The following is a 21,549-nucleotide window of genomic DNA, read 5'->3' on the forward strand; positions in this document are numbered from 1 at the left end:
TTATGGTTGTGAAAAATTTTATATATTTAAGTGGAATCATGCTTGAAATGTAACATTGCCCAACAGTTTTCCTCTCTCATGAGAAAAGCGATATGTGTGCGATACTATTAAGCAATGGTTTTAAATCTGGCTTTCAGTATTTTATTATCACATCAGAGTTGCTTGAAAGAATCTTAAAGTTTCGAATAGAATCCAGCAAAAAAAAATTATTTTGTTTGAATAAAATTTCATGAAAAATATAAAGAGAGAGAAATATTTTTTTCCCTAAGAATTTTTGCCAAAGAGTGTGAAAAATGTTTTTTGAAATTCTTTTCGAACCGCGAAAGTGACGTCTAGCCTTGCAAAGCAATGAAGCAAGAGTTAAACATGCGGGGGCAGCGTTACACTGCATAATTTGTGTGATGTAACATTTATGGTAACGAAATGGCAGATGAGTTGTTTCAGAAGAGCTCGGTCCTTTATATCTCAGAGTCAACAGAAATTCTTATGCCTCTGAATTTCCCCAAGGATCTGATCTCTCTGAAAAATCTGCAATGTTGTAGGAACTGCAGGGCGCTTCAAATGTCTTTCACACCGAGTTAAGTGATTTTCAGTCATAATGTCATAATTAAAATGAAAAGGATAAAAATATATCCCGATCAACCCTCTGTGCATTGAGTCCTCCCGCAGCCGTAACTTCTCTAAGGACTGAAGAAACAGCAAACATCCTTGTTTTAGCCCCTCAATGCTATGTAGACTAGATTATGCAGGTTTTCAAGTAAACTTTTCCTTAGTTTGATACCTTCAGGGATCATTTGCTTACGACTTTAAACTATACTTCTAGAAAATAGGAGGTTTTCAACATGGAGCGCTTTCATATAACTTTTTTTACAGTTTTTGTTTCTAGGTTCTATTGCGTATTGTGGACCTTAAGCGCTAATCGTCCGCATATTTACTCGCATCGTCAGTCAACTAAATAATCACGAATTTTTCGTGCACATCACTGCCCTTCTGGTATGGGAATATCTGAGCTGATGGTTAGTGAAGCGATGTGTGGCATAATAAACTGTCTGCTGATTTTAGCACATTTCATAACTATAGCATAGAAGAGATAGATCCATGCATAATCTATACAAACAAAATCCACAAAATATTTGTTCTTCATCATCTCAATTACCTGCAGTCGCTTATTCGGATCATATTTGCGCGCCAAACCGAAATCTATGACCTTAACGCGATTTCCCTCCTGCGTAAGACACAAAATATTCTCTGGCTTCAAGTCGAGATGTAAAATATTATTACGATGTATAAATTCCATGGCTTCGCAGACCTGACGTATGAATACAACGCACACACGCTCGGTCAGCACAAATTCATCGTCGACCACACGATCGAAAAGCTCACCGCCTTCGACTCTGAAAGGTGAAAAGAAGATGAGAAAAAATCATTAAGGGGGAAAATAGTTGATGCAATACTATTAAATAGCAAATTTTTGTAAACTTTTTAGGCATTGGTAAAACTATTTAACAAATATTGGGAGTAGAGTGTTGGAAGTAATAATGTGTGGTGTGGCTCCACCTACTTAATTTCTTACTTTACATAAATTTCAAAGAGATACAAAATTACCCAGCACAAATACGAATGATGGGTTCGTACAAAGTATGGGTATGACGTTTTAAACTTTAAAGTTAAAGTTAAAGTTAAAGTTAAAGTTAAAGTTAAAGTTAAAGTTAAAGTTAAAGTTAAAGTTAAAGTTAAAGTTAAAGTTAAAGTTAAAGTTAAAGTTAAAGTTAAAGTTAAAGTTAAAGTTAAAGTTAAAGTTAAAGTTAAAGTTAAAGTTAAAGTTAAAGTTAAAGTTAAAGTTAAAGTTAAAGTTAAAGTTAAAGTTAAAGTTAAAGTTAAAGTTAAAGTTAAAGTTAAAGTTAAAGTTAAAGTTAAAGTTAAAGTTAAAGTTAAAGTTAAAGTTAAAGTTAAAGTTAAAGTTAAAGTTAAAGTTAAAGTTAAAGTTAAAGTTAAAGTTAAAGTTAAAGTTAAAGTTAAAGTTAAAGTTAAAGTTAAAGTTAAAGTTAAAGTTAAAGTTAAAGTTAAAGTTAAAGTTAAAGTTAAAGTTAAAGTTAAAGTTAAAGTTAAAGTTAAAGTTAAAGTTAAAGTTAAAGTTAAAGTTAAAGTTAAAGTTAAAGTTAAAGTTAAAGTTAAAGTTAAAGTTAAAGTTAAAGTTAAAGTTAAAGTTAAAGTTAAAGTTAAAGTTAAAGTTAAAGTTAAAGTTAAAGTTAAAGTTAAAGTTAAAGTTAAAGTTAAAGTTAAAGTTAAAGTTAAAGTTAAAGTTAAAGTTAAAGTTAAAGTTAAAGTTAAAGTTAAAGTTAAAGTTAAAGTTAAAGTTAAAGTTAAAGTTAAAGTTAAAGTTAAGGAAAAGGAAAAGGAAAAGATCTCAAAGTATAGAGATTAAGATGAAAAGACACAGATAAAGATTCAACTAAAATTGAGTAAAAACAACTCGCTATAAAGGGAATTCCGATTGGCCGAATTTTCGGCCCCGAGTGACTCTTGTAGTTCTCATTATCATTAACTTAATGGTCTTAACCCGAGTTGTCTGGGGCGTGACTACCATTCGTAAGTGATTAGGTTCGAATCTTCCTGCACGAAATACCAAAATGATGGAAAAAGTTTTTTCTAATAGCGGTCGCCCCTCCGCAGGCAATAGCAAACCTCCGTGTGTATTTCTGCCCTGAAAAATCTCGTCATAAAAAATATTTGCCGTTCGGAGTCGGCTTAAAACTGCTATCGGCCTATCCAGATCACATGACACTGTAACTCGACCATGCCTCTGATTTTTTTTGTTTTTTTTTTTCGACGATGGAACATCTTTGACGTTCATATGACCAGAACGATATTATTGGAATCACTGCTTTGCTGCTTGCTGCTTACTGTATTCTATAATGTACTATGTAATAAGTTCGTGCGGTTTTACAACAGATGGCGTAACTTGATTATTATTCCATCGATCCACATTTCCAAACATTCATTGGAGAGCTACTGTCGTAAGGCACAAACGTCAGTATAAGTTTTTTATTTGAAGCGTAAACAACAATATTTTTACCACACTTGAAAATGTCGAATTTCGTGCCAAATAATGTGTTTTTGCGGGGAATTCTTCTTCATTATTTTAATATGAGAAAAAAGCAGCCGAAAGTCATCGTATCTTGGTGGAAGTTTATGGTGAGCATGCTCTAGCTGAGCGAACGTGCCAGAAGTGGTTTGCACGCTTTAAAAGTGGTGATTTTGGCTTGGAAGACGAAGAACGCGAGGGTGCGCCGCCAAAGTTCATGGATACCGAATTGGAGGAATTGCTCGATCAAGATCCGGCTCAAACGCAAGAAGAGGTTGCAAAAACTTTGGGAGTTGATCAATCAACCATTTCCAAACGTTTAAAAGCCATGGGAATGATCCGAAAGGTAGGCCATTGGGTGCCGTATGAATTGAAGCCAAGAGACGTTGAACGCCGTTTTATGGCATGCGAACAACTGCTTCAACGGCACAAAAGAAAGGGTTTTTTGCATCGAATTGTGACTGGCGATGAAAAGTGGGTCCATTACGACAATCCAAAACGTCGGGCAACGTATAGATACCCTGGGCATGCTTCAACATCGACGTCGGCGCAGAATATTCATGGCCTGAAGGTTATGCTGTGTATCTGGTGGGACCAGCTGGGTGTTGTGTATTATGAGCTACTGAAACCGAATGAAACGATTACGGGGGATGTCTACCGACGACAATTGATGCGTTTGAGCCGAGCACTGCGAGAAAAACGGCCGCAATACGCCGATAGACACGACAAAGTTATTTTGCAACATGACAATGCTCGGCCACATGTTGCACAAGTGGTCAAAACATACTTAGAAACGCTCAAATGGGATGTCCTACCCCACCCGCCGTATAGTCCAGACCTTGCGCCATCCGATTACTATCTCTTCCGATCGATGCAACATGGCCTGGCTGACCAGCACTTCCATAATTACGATGAAGTCAAAAAATGGATCGATTCGTGGATTGCGGCAAAACCGACCGAATTTTTCACAAAGGGAATCCGTGAATTGCCAGAAAGATGGGAAAAAGTAGTAGTAAGCGATGGACAATACTTTGAATATTAAATTTGTAACCATTTTACGTCAATAAAGTTTCAAATTTCGAAAAAAAACCGCACGAACCTGCCGAGCAGGTTACAATTTTTGGCTGTCTGCTTCGAATTTCCCTCCAATTTACCTTCATTCAACGCACAACTGGTTTCACAAAACCCCAACTGGCATTGAAATGTTTTTGGAGTAAAATTTAATCTTTAAATCGCTGGATAGTGTGACTCGATGCAGCGTGTGCATACTTTCTGGGATATGCCACCTTATAGCCGCCTAGCTGGACAAATTTAGAAATTTTTATTGCAGCTAATATTTTCATGTGCAAAAACTCTTGCAGCGTACGCTCAACTCATTTCACATATTTATGCAACTCATTAAATTAGCTTCACTGACCGCTGCTCCATTAAACTTTCTTTATATATGTATATATAATTGGCGCATACACCCGTTTCTGGGTATTTGCGCGACCTCCTCCTCTTATTTGTGGTGTGCGTCTTGATGTTGTTCCACAAATGGAGGGACCTACAGTTTCAAGCCGACTCCGAACGGCAGAGATTTTTATGAGCAGCTTTTTCATGGCAGAAATACACTCGGAGGTTTGCCATTGCCTGCCGAGGGGCGACCGCTATTAGGAAAATGTTTTTCTTTTTGGTGTTTCACCGAGATTCGAACCTAGGTTCTCTCTGTTAATTCCAAATGGTAGTCACGCACTAACCCATTCGGCTACGGCGGCCGTGAAACTTTCGTTGGTTTATCAAAAACTTAAATGCCTGAAATTTTATTAGCGCTTCCAATTTTAGCTTTGCTGATAAGTATTAAAGCAGCTTGAAGTGGGCCAATGTGCTGCTCAAACATGTGTGCGTTCATAAGTAAATATGAGTACTCGTTTATGCATATTTACCAACAAAAACTTGAGGAGAGCCTAGAAGCAAATTACACAATTCCATTGCTGAAGGCTGAGTGCTCTAATTACTTCATGGCAATGCAGTTTTATGGTCTAGACGCTTCGTAAAATTCGTTTAACACTTCGTACTCAATGTTTGTTTGTATGGAAAATTTGTTGCTATTGTTTGGAGCTCTTTTGCCGTTGCAGTTTTTTGTTGTAGTTGCGGCGGCTGAAAAGTTGCGTGCAATTTGTCTGCCTAACTACCTGTCAGCCCATCTGGTGTTTTATGGTCTATACTAATAATTTGCGGTAACTAAAAATGATAACAAATTTTCAAGCACTCGACATGCTCGAGACAACAACAGCAACAACGCCGATGACGAGGTGTAAAACGCAAATATATTTTGACAACAAAAGTGCAACATGGCACGACTAAGTATTGGAACTTGGGCAAGTGCCTTTTGGAGTTTTCAGCGACTGTCTGCAAGTCTGCATAAATCTTTCGAGTAGTGAAATTTTCATAAGCAAAATAAAGTGTTTACATTTGGAAAATGTTGAAAGGCAACTACGGGTTTCAGTTGAAGTAGAGTAGAACAAGAAAAGCCTATGCCGTGATAAAAAGTAGTTCAAAAACTTCAAGAGTAAATATTTAGCTTAACCAAACGCAGACCTTGACAAGCAGCAGTGGGCTAACCATGTAACAAGTACGACTTGAAACTATGTGCATATCTAACAGGCACACATTGTTTATTGCTTGCGGCGCCTAAATGTATGCACTCGCACTCGCAGCTCTCAGAGCAACAATTTCGGCATCTCAAATAAACTGGTATGCAACTTTTCTGTGTTTTTTGCGCTGCTGCTGCACTTTGGGTGCTGCTTGGCAACGCAACTTTAATGAGCTCTTGCCTGGCATGTGGACTGATGCACACAAGCGTTGTTTGCATATTTATGTGCAAGTGCATTTATGTATGTGAACATTCCTACACATACGTCTTGTTGACTCTTAAATGTAACTCAGCTGCAACAAGTTCATTGAAAGTTTTTTCAATAGACTGTTGCTGAGTTTTTGCTAAGTATGTGTGTGTGTACGTAGCCACTAGTGTCAGAATAGTCTTTACTTCGAAATGTGCATGCTTTTAGGCGCAAGAGCTTGCTATACCGAATTTGACGTTTAAATAACTTTTGAAGGCATTGCAAGGCTGCAGCAAATATTAACTTTGGTTGCTTTTCAGGTAAACAGTGCGTATGAGTAACGGATTTTGGTGTGGTGGTTGCATTAGGGTGAGTTCACACTTAAATTACAACCATCAGTTCATAGGTTGGAATTTAAGTAGATGAGTCGTATTAGAGTGAGTTCCTACTTGAAGGAAAATGTGAAGAGGTGGTTGAGTTGGAGAAGAAAAAATATTATTATAAAATTTTTATGTATAAAAAATTTTTTTGTGCTATATGTTTCTTCAAAACATTTTGGAACAGTGCCGTAATATTATTGTATTTTTGAGGTACTGACCAAGAAAAGCTATACATTAGTTGAGTCGATTAACTACCATGGAGCAACAGCCAAGCATATTTTTGCTTGTCTTCAAATACTTATTTCCATATTCGGGTACAGGTAAAGCCCCGTCTAAGTACTTAGAGAATAAACAGATACCTTCTTATGATTATTAAACATTCCGTTAGGCGTAAGGCAAGGTTGCCCACTGTCAACCCTTCTTTTCGCCATTGTCCTAGACGACGTTATGAGCCAATTGATCCTGCACAAAGGGGCATCGTATGGAGTTTCACCAGACATCTTGAGAACTTGACATATGCTTCCTCTCTCGCAAGCTCTCACTGACATGCAACCGAAGATGGAAAGACAAGTCACGTTGGCGCACACCGAAGGTAAATATCGCCAAGACCAGGGCTATGAAAGTCGACGAAAATAAAGTAAGACCCATAATGGTTAATGGGTGTCCGGTGGAATTTGTCGAAAGCTTCTGCTACCTCGGCTGCACTAACACTAAAGACGGCGGAGCTGATGAAGATGTCAACTGCAGGCTAAACAAAGCAAGTGCGGCGTCCGGGCGAATGCATACAGTATGGGGAAGTTTGCAAATCTCCAGCAGCACAAAACTGCGAATATTTAGCTTAGATGTGAAGTCTGTATTGCTATACGGACGTGAAATATAGCTGACCTCCAACACCATCAGACAGAGGCTACAATCTTTCGTCAACAAATATCTAGAATATTTTGGCCGAACACCATCAGCAACGGCGCGCCGTGGAGATCAATGAATGATGAGCCCCTCCTATCGCAAATCAAACGAAGAAAGTGGCGATGGATAGGTCAGACGCTGAGAAAACCACCAGATAGCATCACTAGAATGGCACTGGGCTGGAACCCGCAAAGGAGTAGGGATCGCGGTCGGTCAAAGATCACTTGGGGAAGGTCGATGTTTCGCGAACTAGCAGATGCCGATATCACATGGGATGGCGTAAAAACAACAGCCCAGAACCGCGTACTATGAAAGAGTCTTTTTCTGCAGGATTCGCAGAGCTTCTGCAATGGGAGTTGTATGGAAGTCGAAGCTTTTCCGCATGAGTTCCGATCACCCAGTGACCGGTGAACACCGCTGTGAGCTTGAAAATGGAATGGTGGGAGATTCTCAGCACTTTCAGCGTCCTGCTTTTGATGTACTAAGGCCAAAGTGTTTTGAAATGGCACACGATAAGCTAGAATTCCATCAGTCTTGGGGTTTATTTAAAAAAAAATGTGAAGTTTCTCTTTACAAACTGCCAAGGGGGCACCGATGTCTAGGAGGGACGCAACTTCCTGGCGAGCTCATCGGAAATTTCATTTTCCTCTATGTTCCTATGCCCTGAAACCCAGATAACAGAAATGTATTCTGCCCGATCGATTTGTTTCATCTCTTCCTTGCAGGAGTTGATCAGTCGAGAGCTGCAATATGGTGACGACACGGTATTGATCGCAGCTTGACTATCGGAGAAGATATTTATATCTCCATAACAGCGATCCCTAAGTATGCAGGGCATGCCTGAAGGACCGCAAAGACCGCTGTTGAAAGAAATTACTAGTTTTCGGCATTTTAAAGGAGACTGAAATATTGGCTGATTTAGAGAAAACCTTCACTCCAACTCCAGATTCCCTCTTAGATCCGACGGTAAAAATATAGGTACCTATGTCCATGCCAGAGAGGAAAGAAGAAATTTGCCTCAAAATGCTATCATGTCTTACAGGAGAATGTCCTCACAGGCCTACATCCTTCAAACTAATAGCGCTCTGAGCTCTGGGCGCTCTTGACCTTGAAGATTAACCGGAAGTAAGTACAGAAGGACGGCAAGGGCGGCAGTAAAGGTCCAGATTCCCTCTTAGATCCGACGGTAAAAATATGGGTACCTATGTATGTGCCAGGGAAGGAAGGAGAAATCTGAGTAAAAATGCTACTATGTCCTACATGAGATTGCTTCCAAAAGCCAAATTTTTGAAGTGCGAAGATATCGCCTAAGAAAGAGTGCAAGTAATTTACCTCTTCCTCATCACTACCACTGCTACAAAAATTGCTTTGAACTTGACGCCCATACCTGTACCGAAGAAGCTGCAGTGATGTTCAACATTTCTAACACTTTTCCGACACTTTACCGACCCAACAGACTTGATCTCAACCTGCCTATGTACAAGGAATATTTTATATTATAAGCCCAGCATAATTTTGAGTTCACTCATATTCGTTTGGTGACATTCTATGCATTTGTTTGAACTGGCTCCAATGCTAGACTTTCCACATAAAAATTATGTCTTTAATAAGAAAATAAACGAAATCAAAATAGTGTCGAATTTTCTTCCCTTCACGTGCGCAGTTGCATATGCAAATGCCAAAAGATTCCTTCAGAAAACTTTTTTTAAATGGCGCCTTCGAAATCGCATTCACCTGTCAGACAGCGATTGAAGAGGAAAAGGGAAAAGTTAAAAATGTGAGAATTTGTGAATTTGTTACGACAACTTTTTCAGTTTAATACTTATGTATGTACGTGTACTTTAGGCCGGCTCGGTCATCATTCAAGAAAAAAAAATATATATAAAAAAACCTGCTCCTATTTGAATACTTGCTTTTGTGGAGAGTATAGCAAAATAAAACGAAAACCAATCATTTTTTGGACCACCCTAAAACTGTCAAAATCGTTTTTTGTCATAACTTTGCCATGCGTTTGCTTATAAACTTAATGGAACATTTATTGGATAAGAATTAACTGACTTAGTGAGTGTTTTAATAATTGAGTGCTGCATTTAGGAAGCTGAATTTTGAGTTAAAGATTTAATCACTTAAATATGACTTCGAAAATGAATAAAAGTTTGGCAGAAACTTATTCGAAAACGAAATTAGATGATTAATTTTGTGCCAATTTCTATAAGAATGGCTGAAAAAAAAAATTTGTTTCCTAAGGTTATGCGCTAAATTTGCTCTATAACTAAAAAAATAGTCATCCAAAACCATTTTTTTTAATTTCTTTAATATTTACCAGCTTAAGCGATTTGAAAATTACAATTGAATTTAATCCTCTCTTTTTATTTCTCTTTACATATATGAAAAAAATATACTCATTGCTTCAAAGTTTATGTTTTTTATGCTGACCTTGAAAACCTCGAAAAATGAAAAAAAAAATTTATAAATTAAGAAAAATTAAAAAAAATATAAATATTAATATCTATCACATCGATCTATAAACTCGCTTTACCAAATTTATGGAAAAGTGCAATGTGGATTCAATGGTAATTTTCAAAGCGTCGGACTAGAGGTCAACAACGCTAAGGCAAGGGCTATGAGAGTCGACGAAAATAAAGTAAGACCCATAATGGTTGGCGGGTGTCCGGTGGAATGTGTCGGACTAGATATCTGCATATGTGCAAAAAACTAAAAAAATTATGCGCATACATAAAAATCTCAATTTTCACATTTTTTACTTTTCGACATTTTCCGATCCACCCTAATATGAAAATTGAGCAGGTGGTGAAAGTTGGACTATAAAAGTAAAAAAATCAACTAAATTCAAAAGGATTTTGAGTGGGAAAGTACTGCGGAAGTGACAATAAAAATATGCTTATGTGATAGAAAAATAGAAATTGAATAACTGCAGAAAAAGTTTGGTAAACGGATAAGAAGCAAAACTTTTTCTCAGAGACGTACAGGATTTCAGCGAAAAAGGTAACAAAGAAAAAATAACTAAAAATAAAATTTCGCTTGAATTTTTATAATTCAAAAGAAATACAAAATGAAAAGTAAACTCAACTTGCACAATAATTGTTAGCACTTGCCATAATAGAGCGAAGAGGTGCATGGAAAAAGAGGAGGAAGAGTTACATGATATAAAATTATATCTGCATGACAAGGGAGTATAGATTGAACTTTTTACAACTTTCAACTTTAACTTTTGGAAAAAAACACAAGAAATTTGTGCACGTTGACAATGTCAATAGAAAAAAGAGGTTCTGGGAAAAAAATCTTACTTAGGTCATTAAAGAGTTTGTGGCAAAAGTTTCGACAGGAACAAATATGAGCAAGCACGAAGATTGATTGCAAGAATGGAAATAAAAGAAGAATCTATAGTAAAAAATATCATAGGGATTGTAGTAGTTCGTGCAAATTGATTCTTATATTAAGGAAGCAAATGAGAATTTTGGAAGTGGTATGAGGAGTTGTTGCAGAAAAAGTCCGGCAGCAAAATACTGGGTGGACTGAAGGGAAAAAATTTGGAAAAATTATGAAAAAAATTCCACATTTTAGCCACATAGCCTAAATGTAGACATGCCATTTTGTGTAGTGAACGTTCGCAATTTCTTAGTTGGATAGAGTTATTATCTCATTATTGCCGAATCCCTAAAGTTTCTCGATGAAAAACTGATTCGTGTGCATTTTGCCGTATAATAAAGGGTGGTTAAATTTCAAGGGTCGATGTTGAATGTGAACCACTCATAAACGTCAACGACACCGTTGGACTTCTTTCTTTAGGGTTATTTGACAGAAAAAGTGTACGTCGATAAGCCAGCAACAATTCAAGAGCTAAAGGATGAGGTAATTCAGCACATTAACGGCATGGAACCTCAATTATGCCTCAGCGTCATCGAAAATTTGGACATCGGATGGAGGTGTGCCGCCGAAGTCCCGGCGGCCACTTGGCCAATATTTTGTTTTATGTGTAATTGAGCCATATTAATATTATCACAGTAAAGAGAAATGACAACAATTTCCTAAAAAATTGCATTTTATTTAAAATCAACAGTGGCCATTAAAACTTAACCATCCTTTACAATTTTTTCTCTCCAACTTTTACAATACATGTTTGACTATGGTAGGTAGGTAGGTAGGTAGGTAGGTAAGATGGCAAGAGTACCACAGATACACTTACGTGCCGTTTTGATATCATAATACGGACCACTACCTGCGAAAAATTTAGGGAAGAGAAACCATCTACAGCCATCCAGTGCTGATGATATGGCGGAGGAGAGAAAAGGGATCTAGGCTGGAGAATTTGCTCAGGCCATCCCAAAAGGGCACGCTAAGGAAAAGCCGCCAGAGCTGAACATTTGCAGAGACAGTGCTCAACGGTCTCTTTCTCTGCAGAATCCACACAGCTTCTGCAATAGGGAAGTCCAAGCTTATTCGCATGAGTTCCAATCGACCAGTGACTATGTAATTAAATAAAGATTACTTTGTGCCCCGGTTAAATATTTCTACGAGCTGCTCTTAAAATGAGTTCACTCGGTGGCCTCAGAGGCTCAAAAGTTTCCCGCTTACTTTTATTATCTCCTTATTTTAGTCGGAAGAAAAGGTTAGTTGGTCCCTTTTTCATATCTACTTTCTACAAAAATCCACTACAAAATAGTCCAGTGCTTCATCATTAGTGCTCATGCGAGAAGATATGCGCCTTTCTTCGAGTTTTCAGATTAGTCCATATGTTAGTAGCAGATTAGGCTTTGATAACTAAGGTTTTTTTCACTACTTGGGGTTTAAATGATCAGCACTAATTGGTGAATGTGTCAAAGCTGCCCAGACCAGTTCTTTCCTCGTTTTTGCTGCTCACTGCTCTTTTTGTAGCTTTTAGTTGCCACATTTAAATTTTTGGCTTAAAATATCATCAATTGCTGAAAGTAAAATTCAGCGCCGCAGGTCTGACCAGCCGTAGCTCGCATTCTCTTTCAATGCCCACCAAGCTCCACAGCGTTACCTTTCTTTGTGTTGTGGCTTAGCTACCATTTTTCATACATTAGACTGCCGACAAAAAAAATATTTTTGGAATATACTTTTTTCCAGGTTTGCAAAGCTGGTAGGCTCGGTCAAGTAGAAAACAACTGCATACTCAAAATTTCGAGTGACCCTCAAAATTGGCATAGAAAATTAAGGCGGTTAAACCAATTTCCTATAGAATCATAGATTTATATAATATCTGTACTTAACAGCAGCTTAATATTTTATTTATTTGCTCGCCTTTTTCTCATACGAAAGATCGTATGAACTAATCTCGAAGTTTGTCGGGATTGACATACCTAATTGCCATAGCTTAAGTTTGGAACTCGTATAACGGCCAACAAAGATGTGTTGCAGTGTATTTTGAAAAATATCATATACAGTAGTACCTCGATTCTTGTACATACTCGGTACTTGCACACCTCGGTTCTTGCAACATAAAAAAATTTTCCATTACGTACTCAATACTTGCGACATTAAAAATTTGAACTCGATACTTGCGACATTGCCTTGTTGCTTTTGGTAACGGTTCCTTTGATTCAATAAAATTCGGGGAAGTCCCGATTTATTTCGGAAATGAATTGCTGTGATTGGCTAATTCTCTTCCGCACGTGTATTTTGGGACATTTGAATCAGTTTTAAAGGACGTTTCATTGAGTGCGGTCTCACAATGGCAGGGAAAAAATTTACGTTGCTTACAATTAAGCAAAAAGCTCAAATTTTAAGGAAGCTGAGTGAATGATTTTCTGTCGATGCCTTAGCCAAAAGTTTTCACGTGCACAGGTCAACAATAAACCGCATTAAGAATAAGAAGAACACCATAAGGAAGCTCGTAGTCTCGAATAAGACTCATTCAGTTAATCCATTTTTACAAAAACTGAACAAAAAAATTGCTGATTTAGGTTTGACCAAGGACCAGATATATAATGCCGATGAATCTGGTCTCTTTTGGAAACTTTTGCCTGATAGAACTCTTGTGCGGTCAAAAGTAACTTCCACTCCAGGACATAAAATCAGTAAGAAAAGAATAACTTTTCTGGCTTGCACGAATGCATCTGGAAATCACAGAGTAAAACTAATGGTTATTGGGAAATCATTAAACCCACGATCACTTTACAATTTTACGGATATTCCAGTTGTCTACAAAGGAAATAAAAGTACTTGGATGACCTTGGCTTTGTTTGAGGAATGGTTTCACAAATCATTTGTTCCAGAGGTACATCTGGTCATCTTTGTTTGTAAAAAATTTAGTTTATTACGCTTGTTGAAGATACATCCAATATTCAAGCAATTTCAAATTTGCTTCAAGAAATAGAACCATTGCAGCAAATATCCGATTCTGAAATTGAGCAATGGATTGCTGAACCTATTTTGGAGTCTTTTGAACAAAATGAAGATCCCTGTATCAATTGTGACCTTACTGATGGTGAAGAAACAAACAACGTGGTAGTAAATACGAAGAAAGTTACACAGAAGGAGACTATATCAGCATACAATATTTGCTTAGAATGGGCTGATCAAAATACTGCCTCTTTAGACGATATTATGACGCTCCAGAGACTTAGAAGCAGCGTAGTACTGAACAACCGAGCTTGCACAAAACAAACAAAAATTTCAAATTTTTTTAGTTCACCATAAAGTATGTGAGTCTTTCTATATTTATGTACTAGCAAACCCGGCCCCCTTCGCTGGGCACACTAAAATAGAATAGATATGGTTTAGAACAGAAAATATATGCTTTTCATATTATTTATTTCTTTATTCTTTATTCAAGCGCTTTGGCATTAACAATATTTTTTGTTTTTCTATTTGTTTTTGAGTAAATATAAAATATAAATTGAAAATCAGGAAAAAAGAAGATTGTTTTTAAATTTCAAATCAACGCATATGATCATCCATGAATTTTTCGTTTCAATTTATATGTTTTATTAAGCATTGGAGCTTTTTTAACCATTATCCATTTATATTTTTCAAAAAAAAAAAAACGAAAAAAATTTTTTTTCCACGAACACATAATTTCATTCGGATTTCACATTAAATTCTCAAATTTCGTAAGAAATTATTCACTGTTCCAAAATCCACTCCAAAAAAATTCACAAACAATTTTTACATGTTGCACTTACTTTTTCCTTATGGCATCCAAATCAGAAAGAAATATTGACACATTGTAACTCACACTGTCAATTTGACAGTTCAGTTCCGCCCCAAGCGTTAAAAAAGTAAGCGACATTATGGCTGGTTCAAAAGAACGATGTACCCGTTGCCAGTGCTCCGAATTACAACCACATTTTACGAAACCCATTTTCAATACTTACTTAACAATGTGCGTAAGTTTGGTTTAATTCGGTGCAAAGACACGGCGGGTCCACGTTTTGGCATATATTTCGAGACCCTAGTCATCAATAGGTATGAAAATTACCCCGTATTAAAGCACTTATCAACAGCTTTCATTTGATACCCATATTGTACATACACAACCAAAGGTTACCCGGGTCCACGTTTTGACCTATATCCCGAGACCCCAGTCACGTAGCGGCATGAAAAATACTTTGTACTAAAGTAGTCACCAACAGCTTTCATTTGATACCCATATTGTACATACACGTCCGAAGGTTACCCGGGTCCACGTTTTGACCTATATCTCGGGACCCTATCTACCAATAGGTATTCAAACTATACGGAAATCATCTTCAATACCTACTTAACAATGTGTGTAAGTTTGGTTTAATTCGGTTCAAAGACACGGCGAGTCCACGTTTTGGCATATATTTCGAGACCCTAGTCATCAATAGGTATGAAAATTACCCCGTATTAAAGCACTTATCAACAGCTTTCATTTGATACCCATATTGTACATACACAACCAAAGGTTACCCGGGTCCACGTTTTGACCTATATCTCGGGACCCTATCTACCAATAGGTATTCAAACTATACGGAAATCATCTTCAATACCTACTTAACAATGTGTGTAAGTTTGGTTTAATTCGGTTCAAAGACACGGCGAGTCCACGTTTTGGCATATATTTCGAGACCCTAGTCATCAATAGGTATGAAAATTACCCCGTATTAAAGCACTTATCAACAGCTTTCATTTGATACCCATATTGTACATACACAACCAAAGGTTACCCGGGTCCACGTTTTGACCTATATCTCGAGACCCCAGTCACGTAGCGGCATGAAAAATACTTTGTACTAAAGTAGTCACCAACAGCTTTCATTTGATACCCATATTGTACATACACGTCCGAAGGTTACCCGGGTCCACGTTTTGACCTATATCTCGGGACCCTATCTACCAATAGGTATTCAAACTACACGGAAATCATCTTCAATACCTACTTAACAATGTGTGTAAGTTTGGTTTAATTCGGTTCAAAGACACGGCGAGTCCACGTTTTGGCATATATTTCGAGACCCTAGTCATCAATAGGTATGAAAATTACCCCGTATTAAAGCACTTATCAACAGCTTTCATTTGATACCCATATTGTACATATACAACCAAAGGTTACCCGGGTCCACGTTTTGACCTATATCTCGAGACCCCAGTCACAGAGCGGCATGAAAAATACTCTGGACTAAAGCATTCACCAACAGCTTCCATTTGATACCCATATTGTACATACACAACCAAAGGTTACTCGGGTCCACGTTTTGACCTATATCTCGAGACCCCAGTCACCGAGCGGCATGAAAAATACTCTGTACTAAAGCATTCACCAACAGCTTCCATTTGATACCCATATTGTACATACACATCCGAAGGTTACCCGGGTCCACGTTTTGACCTATATCTCGAGCCCTATTTCCAAAATAAAATATAATCCATGTTACTCGTGGATGATGTAGCTTTCGAATGGTGAAAGAATTTTTAAAATCGGTCCAGTAGTTTTTGAGCCTATTCGTAACAAACAAACAAACAAAGTTTTCCTCTTTATAATATTAGTATAGATATGAACGAATTAAACTTAAGCGTATTGAATTAAAATACATATTAAAAATAATAAACTTATTTTCCAACCAAATTCTTTCATAAAATTGCCTTTTATTTCATACAAAAAAAAAATACTCGCTAATTGCGACAACCTCAATTCTTGCACCGAGCCCTGTTTTCTTTATGTGCAAGAATCGAGCGGGACTGACATCACTAATTGCTATAACTGAAAGTTTTTTAACTCGTATTACGGCCAACAACGATGAGTTCAAGCCTGTTTTGATAAATATCAGATAAACTCATCCCGAAATTTATCGGGACTGAAAGCTTGGCCAACAAACATGGGTTGAAGTCTGCACTGTGTAAACGCCCCCTTTGAAGATTATCAAATCAACTAATCTCGAATTTTTTTTTGGTGCTGACATCCCTTCCTGCTACAACTGATTTGTTTTAATCTCGCAGTACGGCGATAAAGAAGCGTTGAAGTAAGAGGTGTGTTTTGATGAATATCACATCAATTAATCCCGAAATTTATCAGGACTGGCAGACCGAGCTGTTGTAACTGAATTTTCTCAAACTCATTTAAAAGCTAGAAGAACGACTTAAAGTTTAAGGCAAGCAAGGCCTTGGCTTGCCCTAACTGAAGTTTTTTAAATTCATTTAACGGCTAAAAGAATGAGTTGCAGTCAAAGGCAAACAGTTGTTATGGAGAATATCGAAGAGGTACTCCAGAGGCTCAAGAAAAGAGGAGAATACAAATATTGAAATTTACAATATTTTTTTATTTCTTCTCATGCAAGAAAGTATCTCTTTACCATACAAACAAAAATACTTCCAATATTATCGAAGTTAATTTTTTAAAGCGAAGTGCTAGTTTTGACTGCTGGAGTCTGGAGTCAAGATGTTTGATCGACTTATAAATATTTATTACTTACAGAAGCATTACCAATGCAGATTTGTAATCAGCCAACAACTGTATCTTAAGCAGTACTCCTAAAAATTTTGAGCAATATTCTGCGCTGTTGTAACAACAATTCAGTTGTGTTATTTCAAGTGATGTATCAAAAAAATTTCATTCAATAAGAAAGGGAACAACAAATTGCTTAGGGCAGTTCACAATTAAGCGCAAATAGCTGACATCTCGGCATTTATAATTTATAATGCGCTCACACGTATACATTTTGTTGTTAGTTGTTGTATTGCCAAGTAACTTTCAACGCTGGGCTACTTGAATTCAATTGCGAACTTCCCTATATTAAAAATGTACAATAGTAAAAATTAAGGTATTTTTAAGCAAGAAACATCGACTTATATAAAGTAAAGCAAGTAACTATCTGCATTTTTTTATTCTAATTTCATAAGCCATAACTCAATAGGACAATAATGCTATGCACTACTTACAATTCCAGCACGACGCACATCATTTTTTGATGCTCATACGCCGCGTACAACTGTATGATGAGGTGATGCTGCAGAGAATTCATAATTTCCACTTCTCGTTCGACATTGCGTCGATCCTCACGCTTGGGGATGGGCACAAATTTAGCAGCCAATTTCAGGCCAGTTGCCTTGTCCTGGCATTTGTAGACGGTGCCGAATTTGCCCCTAAAGGGAGTGATTATATTTATATATAAAGTATGCGGATATAAAAATTAAATTCGTAGTGGTCATACAAAATAAAATACGAAAAAATTCTACATTTAACGCGTAATAAATTATGCGACAAGTGCAAAATTTTCATGCGCAATTAAATACGTAAAATTGGTGACAATTTTTATCGTTTATGTTTGCCTAAAATATTTATGTTCTCGAAAGTGTTTTTTTATTGTCCCGCTGGCGCTTTTTTATCACGAAATTTCTATTTTTTTTTTAACTTCTAGAAACATCTTAACGGTATTTATTTAGCATGTTGTAAAGTTTAAGTAATCGTAAATGTGCGCGATGAAAATTTTATAACTTTTTTCTAGTATTTCTACAAAAATTGTAGTTCATGCAATCGACTCACCTGCCCACTTCACTCAGCACTTCGTATAATTCGTGCGCATCGACGCCACGCTTAATGGTCACATCACGATAAGGAAATGCTGGTTCAAGTTCTGTAAAAAAATGGAAAAATTAAATTTGTAATTGAGAAAAAGTACTTCGAAATTTTTGGGGAAAGGCGTGAGTGGCACTTTATTGTGAACTTAGAAATGGTACAGAAAATAATTAATTAAATTATTAATACAAAAATATTATTTTCGTTAATTCTATTAGGAATTAATTGAAGTAAAACCTGAACACCTCTGTAGATGGCGCTGAGGACGAAAAAAGCTTACATCATTCGAAGCAGCTTTCAGCGAATAATTACCCAGATTAGAGTCGACGAATTGCTAAACTTGCAGCTTTTGTTAAAAGTTCTCAAATAGCTTATTTTTATTTTTAACTTTTTTCTTAATAAGTAAAGGCTTACATATAGATTCTAATAAAAATTTTGCGGAACGAGTTATGAATTTATTTATGGAATATTAAAAATCATACAGAGATAGTAAAATTTCATTTTTCATTAGCTTAATAAAATAGCTAAATACAGGGTTGCCTATATTCGATGTACCCATATGTTCAATGCGGATAATTCGTTGTAAAGTGGTCCGAGCAGTGCCCAACTGCTGAGAACGGCGATTTTGGGATGTCGTTGGCGACGTCTCAACACTGGCCCGTACAAGAGACATTTGGCCTCTTTGGATTAGAAAGAGCATCACCAGTCGAAAACCTTTCGTACAAACGTTTAATGGTGTTATTAAAAGGCGCACTTTTAACATTATTTAATTTTTTATACGCACGTTGAGTTTTCAAAATTTACTTCTCTTGTTGAAAACCTGCTTGGACTGACGCTTCCAACGCGGTATGTCATTAAGCGACCTGACGTCTCTATCAAAGATACAGGGTTGCCAGATGGGTCCGTCGTTTATTGGCAACCTTGTAAAATTTTCTGATTATTGAAAAAAAAAAACAATAATAAAAAAATAGTATCCAGTTTCTTATATAAAAGTTGAGTTCATAATTCAATTATATAAAAAATAAGAATTCACCTAAAAGTTTAGCTTAAGATCCTATTAGGCATAAACAATTTTATTTTTATTGAGAAGAAGGCTCAAGTATGTTTCCGTCTTATATACAAAAGAAATTTTGTGTTTATTGAAAAAATGATTAAAAAATGAGTGAGAAATGATTTTGATTTATTGAAATGTTTTATATAAAAGTTGAGTTCAAAGTTAGCTATTTAAAAGTTGCTTTTTATGTGAGATTAACTGGATTTTCGGTCTCATAAATAAAAGTTAAGCTTAAGCTCAGTCCGACTATTAGCTTCGAAACCAATCTAAGAAGAAGAAGAAGAAGCTCAAGCTCGATTTGGTGTGTATGATATTATTTGAGCTAACGCTCATAAGTTTTTTTTCAAAAGCTTCATCTCAATATTTGAGTTAAAGCTTTCAATAGAAGCTGCATCAAAACGAGCTTTGATCTGATTTTCTGGAATTTAAGCTCAGAGTTTGTGGCAGCATTTCGAAACGAAAAATAATATTATTGTACAAAATCTTCAATAAAATTAGTAGAGAAAGAGTATAAAACTTGAATACTGATTCAATAAATAAAATAAATGTATAAAAAAACATAGAAAATTAAACTATTAAATGTTTGCGAGATTTTTTTGTGCTTCAACTCTTTTCACCAGAAACTCCACCAAGAAACAGTTAACCATCTCCTTTGTACAGTAAGTGCGAGCAGGTGAGAGAGAGAGAGAGAACGTGAAAAAGCTTTTTTAATGACTTCTGTAAGTCGTGGAAGTAAGTAAGAATGAGCAAGATAAAGAAAGTGAAAGGGAGTTTGAGTGGTAAAGTTTTAAGTGCAAAACTACTTTTTGAAGTGAAACTTCTTAGGCGTCGATAAACGAGCGAGAATGGAGAGTAAAATTTCAAGGCCATGCAACGTTTTGGGTATTTTCGTTCCGCGAGAGAGAAAAAAGATGTAATGTAGAGGAAAAGGAGAGAGAGAGAGAGCTATACTTTATATGTATCTTAGATACACTTTAACCTATTTTTCCTGAGTTTTTCCTTGTGGTTGCTAATTTCTACTGAGAAATAACATTGCCTTCTTCTTGGCGGTTGTTTGTTGGTGCAAACTTATAGGAAATATAATTTTGGTGCCTACTGTTTGGGACGTTTTTTGGTCCCAAGTTTTTCTGGCGTTTTTTTTTTTTGGTGCCTACTTTTTGGCGCTTATTTCCGTTTCCTGGCTAGTACTTGTGCGTACTATAAAGAGCTATCCATTCCGGCGTCGGATTTATTGGTATTGCCTTGCTGTAATTTGTGCTGTTGCTGCGGTCCTGGCGTTTGTGCGGGTGATAAATGCTCCGTCGTTGCCATGGTTTGTGCCCGGCGTTTACCTACACCGGTCGACCCTTTTCCGAGGGAAAAAAGATTTTAACATAAAAACCATTTGCCGTTCAGAGTCGACATAAAACTGTAGACCCCTCCGTTTGTGGAGCAACATGAAGACGAACACCACAAATAGGAGAAAAAGCTCGGCCAAACACCTACCAAAAGTGTACGCGTCAAATATTTATTTTTTATTTTAATAAAGTTCTAAAAATATATTTTATTAACACATTTAAAAACTTATTTATCGAGATTTGTTTATTTTTGCAAAATAAATTTTAAAAATATCTTTATGTACAGAAAAATATTGGCATTCTGCCCGCTTCGTCTATTTTAAATTGCAACTCACTGAAATAAATATTATTTTCAACTTCATATTCTAGCCGAAAATAGCATATCCCATATGGCTTATCTTCAGCATAGATCTTCACAGCGCGCAAAACAAGCCCTTTCCCGCTCTTTTTCTCTACCCCTCTTTATCTCTCTCTCTCTCTCTGTTTTGCCGCTGAAGCCTGTTTCCGAATAGAAAAAAATTGATAATTCGTAAAAAAAAATCTTTCGAATTCGAGCTAATAATTTGGCATAAATATTTTGGCTAGAACACACTAAAATTTTTAAAATTTCTTTCTCCATAAAAGTACCATTTTTTTGTTGGCACAGCAGCTAATAACCTAATTATTTTACGCGTAATAAAATTAATTACGTTTCACATAATTTACGATGCGTGCCACTCTACTGAGAGCGCCACTTTTGGCCTTTTAGTTGGCAATTGAGCTATAATAGTTTTGGCCAATATCTCTATTTCTATAAATTAAGCCAATTAATTGGCACTGCCATGCTGCTTGCCCGCCGCATACCCTCAAAAGTATATATATATCACACACACACACATACATACATATGTGTGGAGGTATTCACACAAAACATCAACACTCGCACATCACTTTGACATCAAA

The 21,549-nt window shown here is 36.6% G+C and overlaps 1 protein-coding gene across 1 annotated transcript in view; it reads right to left on the reverse strand.

The window, feature by feature from the left end:
* Positions 1-20,581, reverse strand: part of LOC129244361 (death-associated protein kinase related) — a 44,397-nt gene extending 23,816 nt beyond the window's left edge. The window contains exons 1-4 of the mRNA XM_054881981.1: positions 20,512-20,581; positions 18,184-18,274; positions 17,580-17,783; positions 1,157-1,394 (exon numbers count right to left, since the gene is read on the reverse strand). Coding sequence (XP_054737956.1) covers positions 1,157-1,394; positions 17,580-17,783; positions 18,184-18,274; positions 20,512-20,581 — 603 coding nt within the window. The remainder of the gene's footprint in view (positions 1-1,156; positions 1,395-17,579; positions 17,784-18,183; positions 18,275-20,511) is intronic.
* Between the last annotated feature and the right edge of the window lie 968 nt (positions 20,582-21,549).

This window comes from Anastrepha obliqua, chromosome 4, assembly GCF_027943255.1.
Source record: "Anastrepha obliqua isolate idAnaObli1 chromosome 4, idAnaObli1_1.0, whole genome shotgun sequence".
NCBI classification, from domain to species: domain Eukaryota; kingdom Metazoa; phylum Arthropoda; class Insecta; order Diptera; family Tephritidae; genus Anastrepha; species Anastrepha obliqua.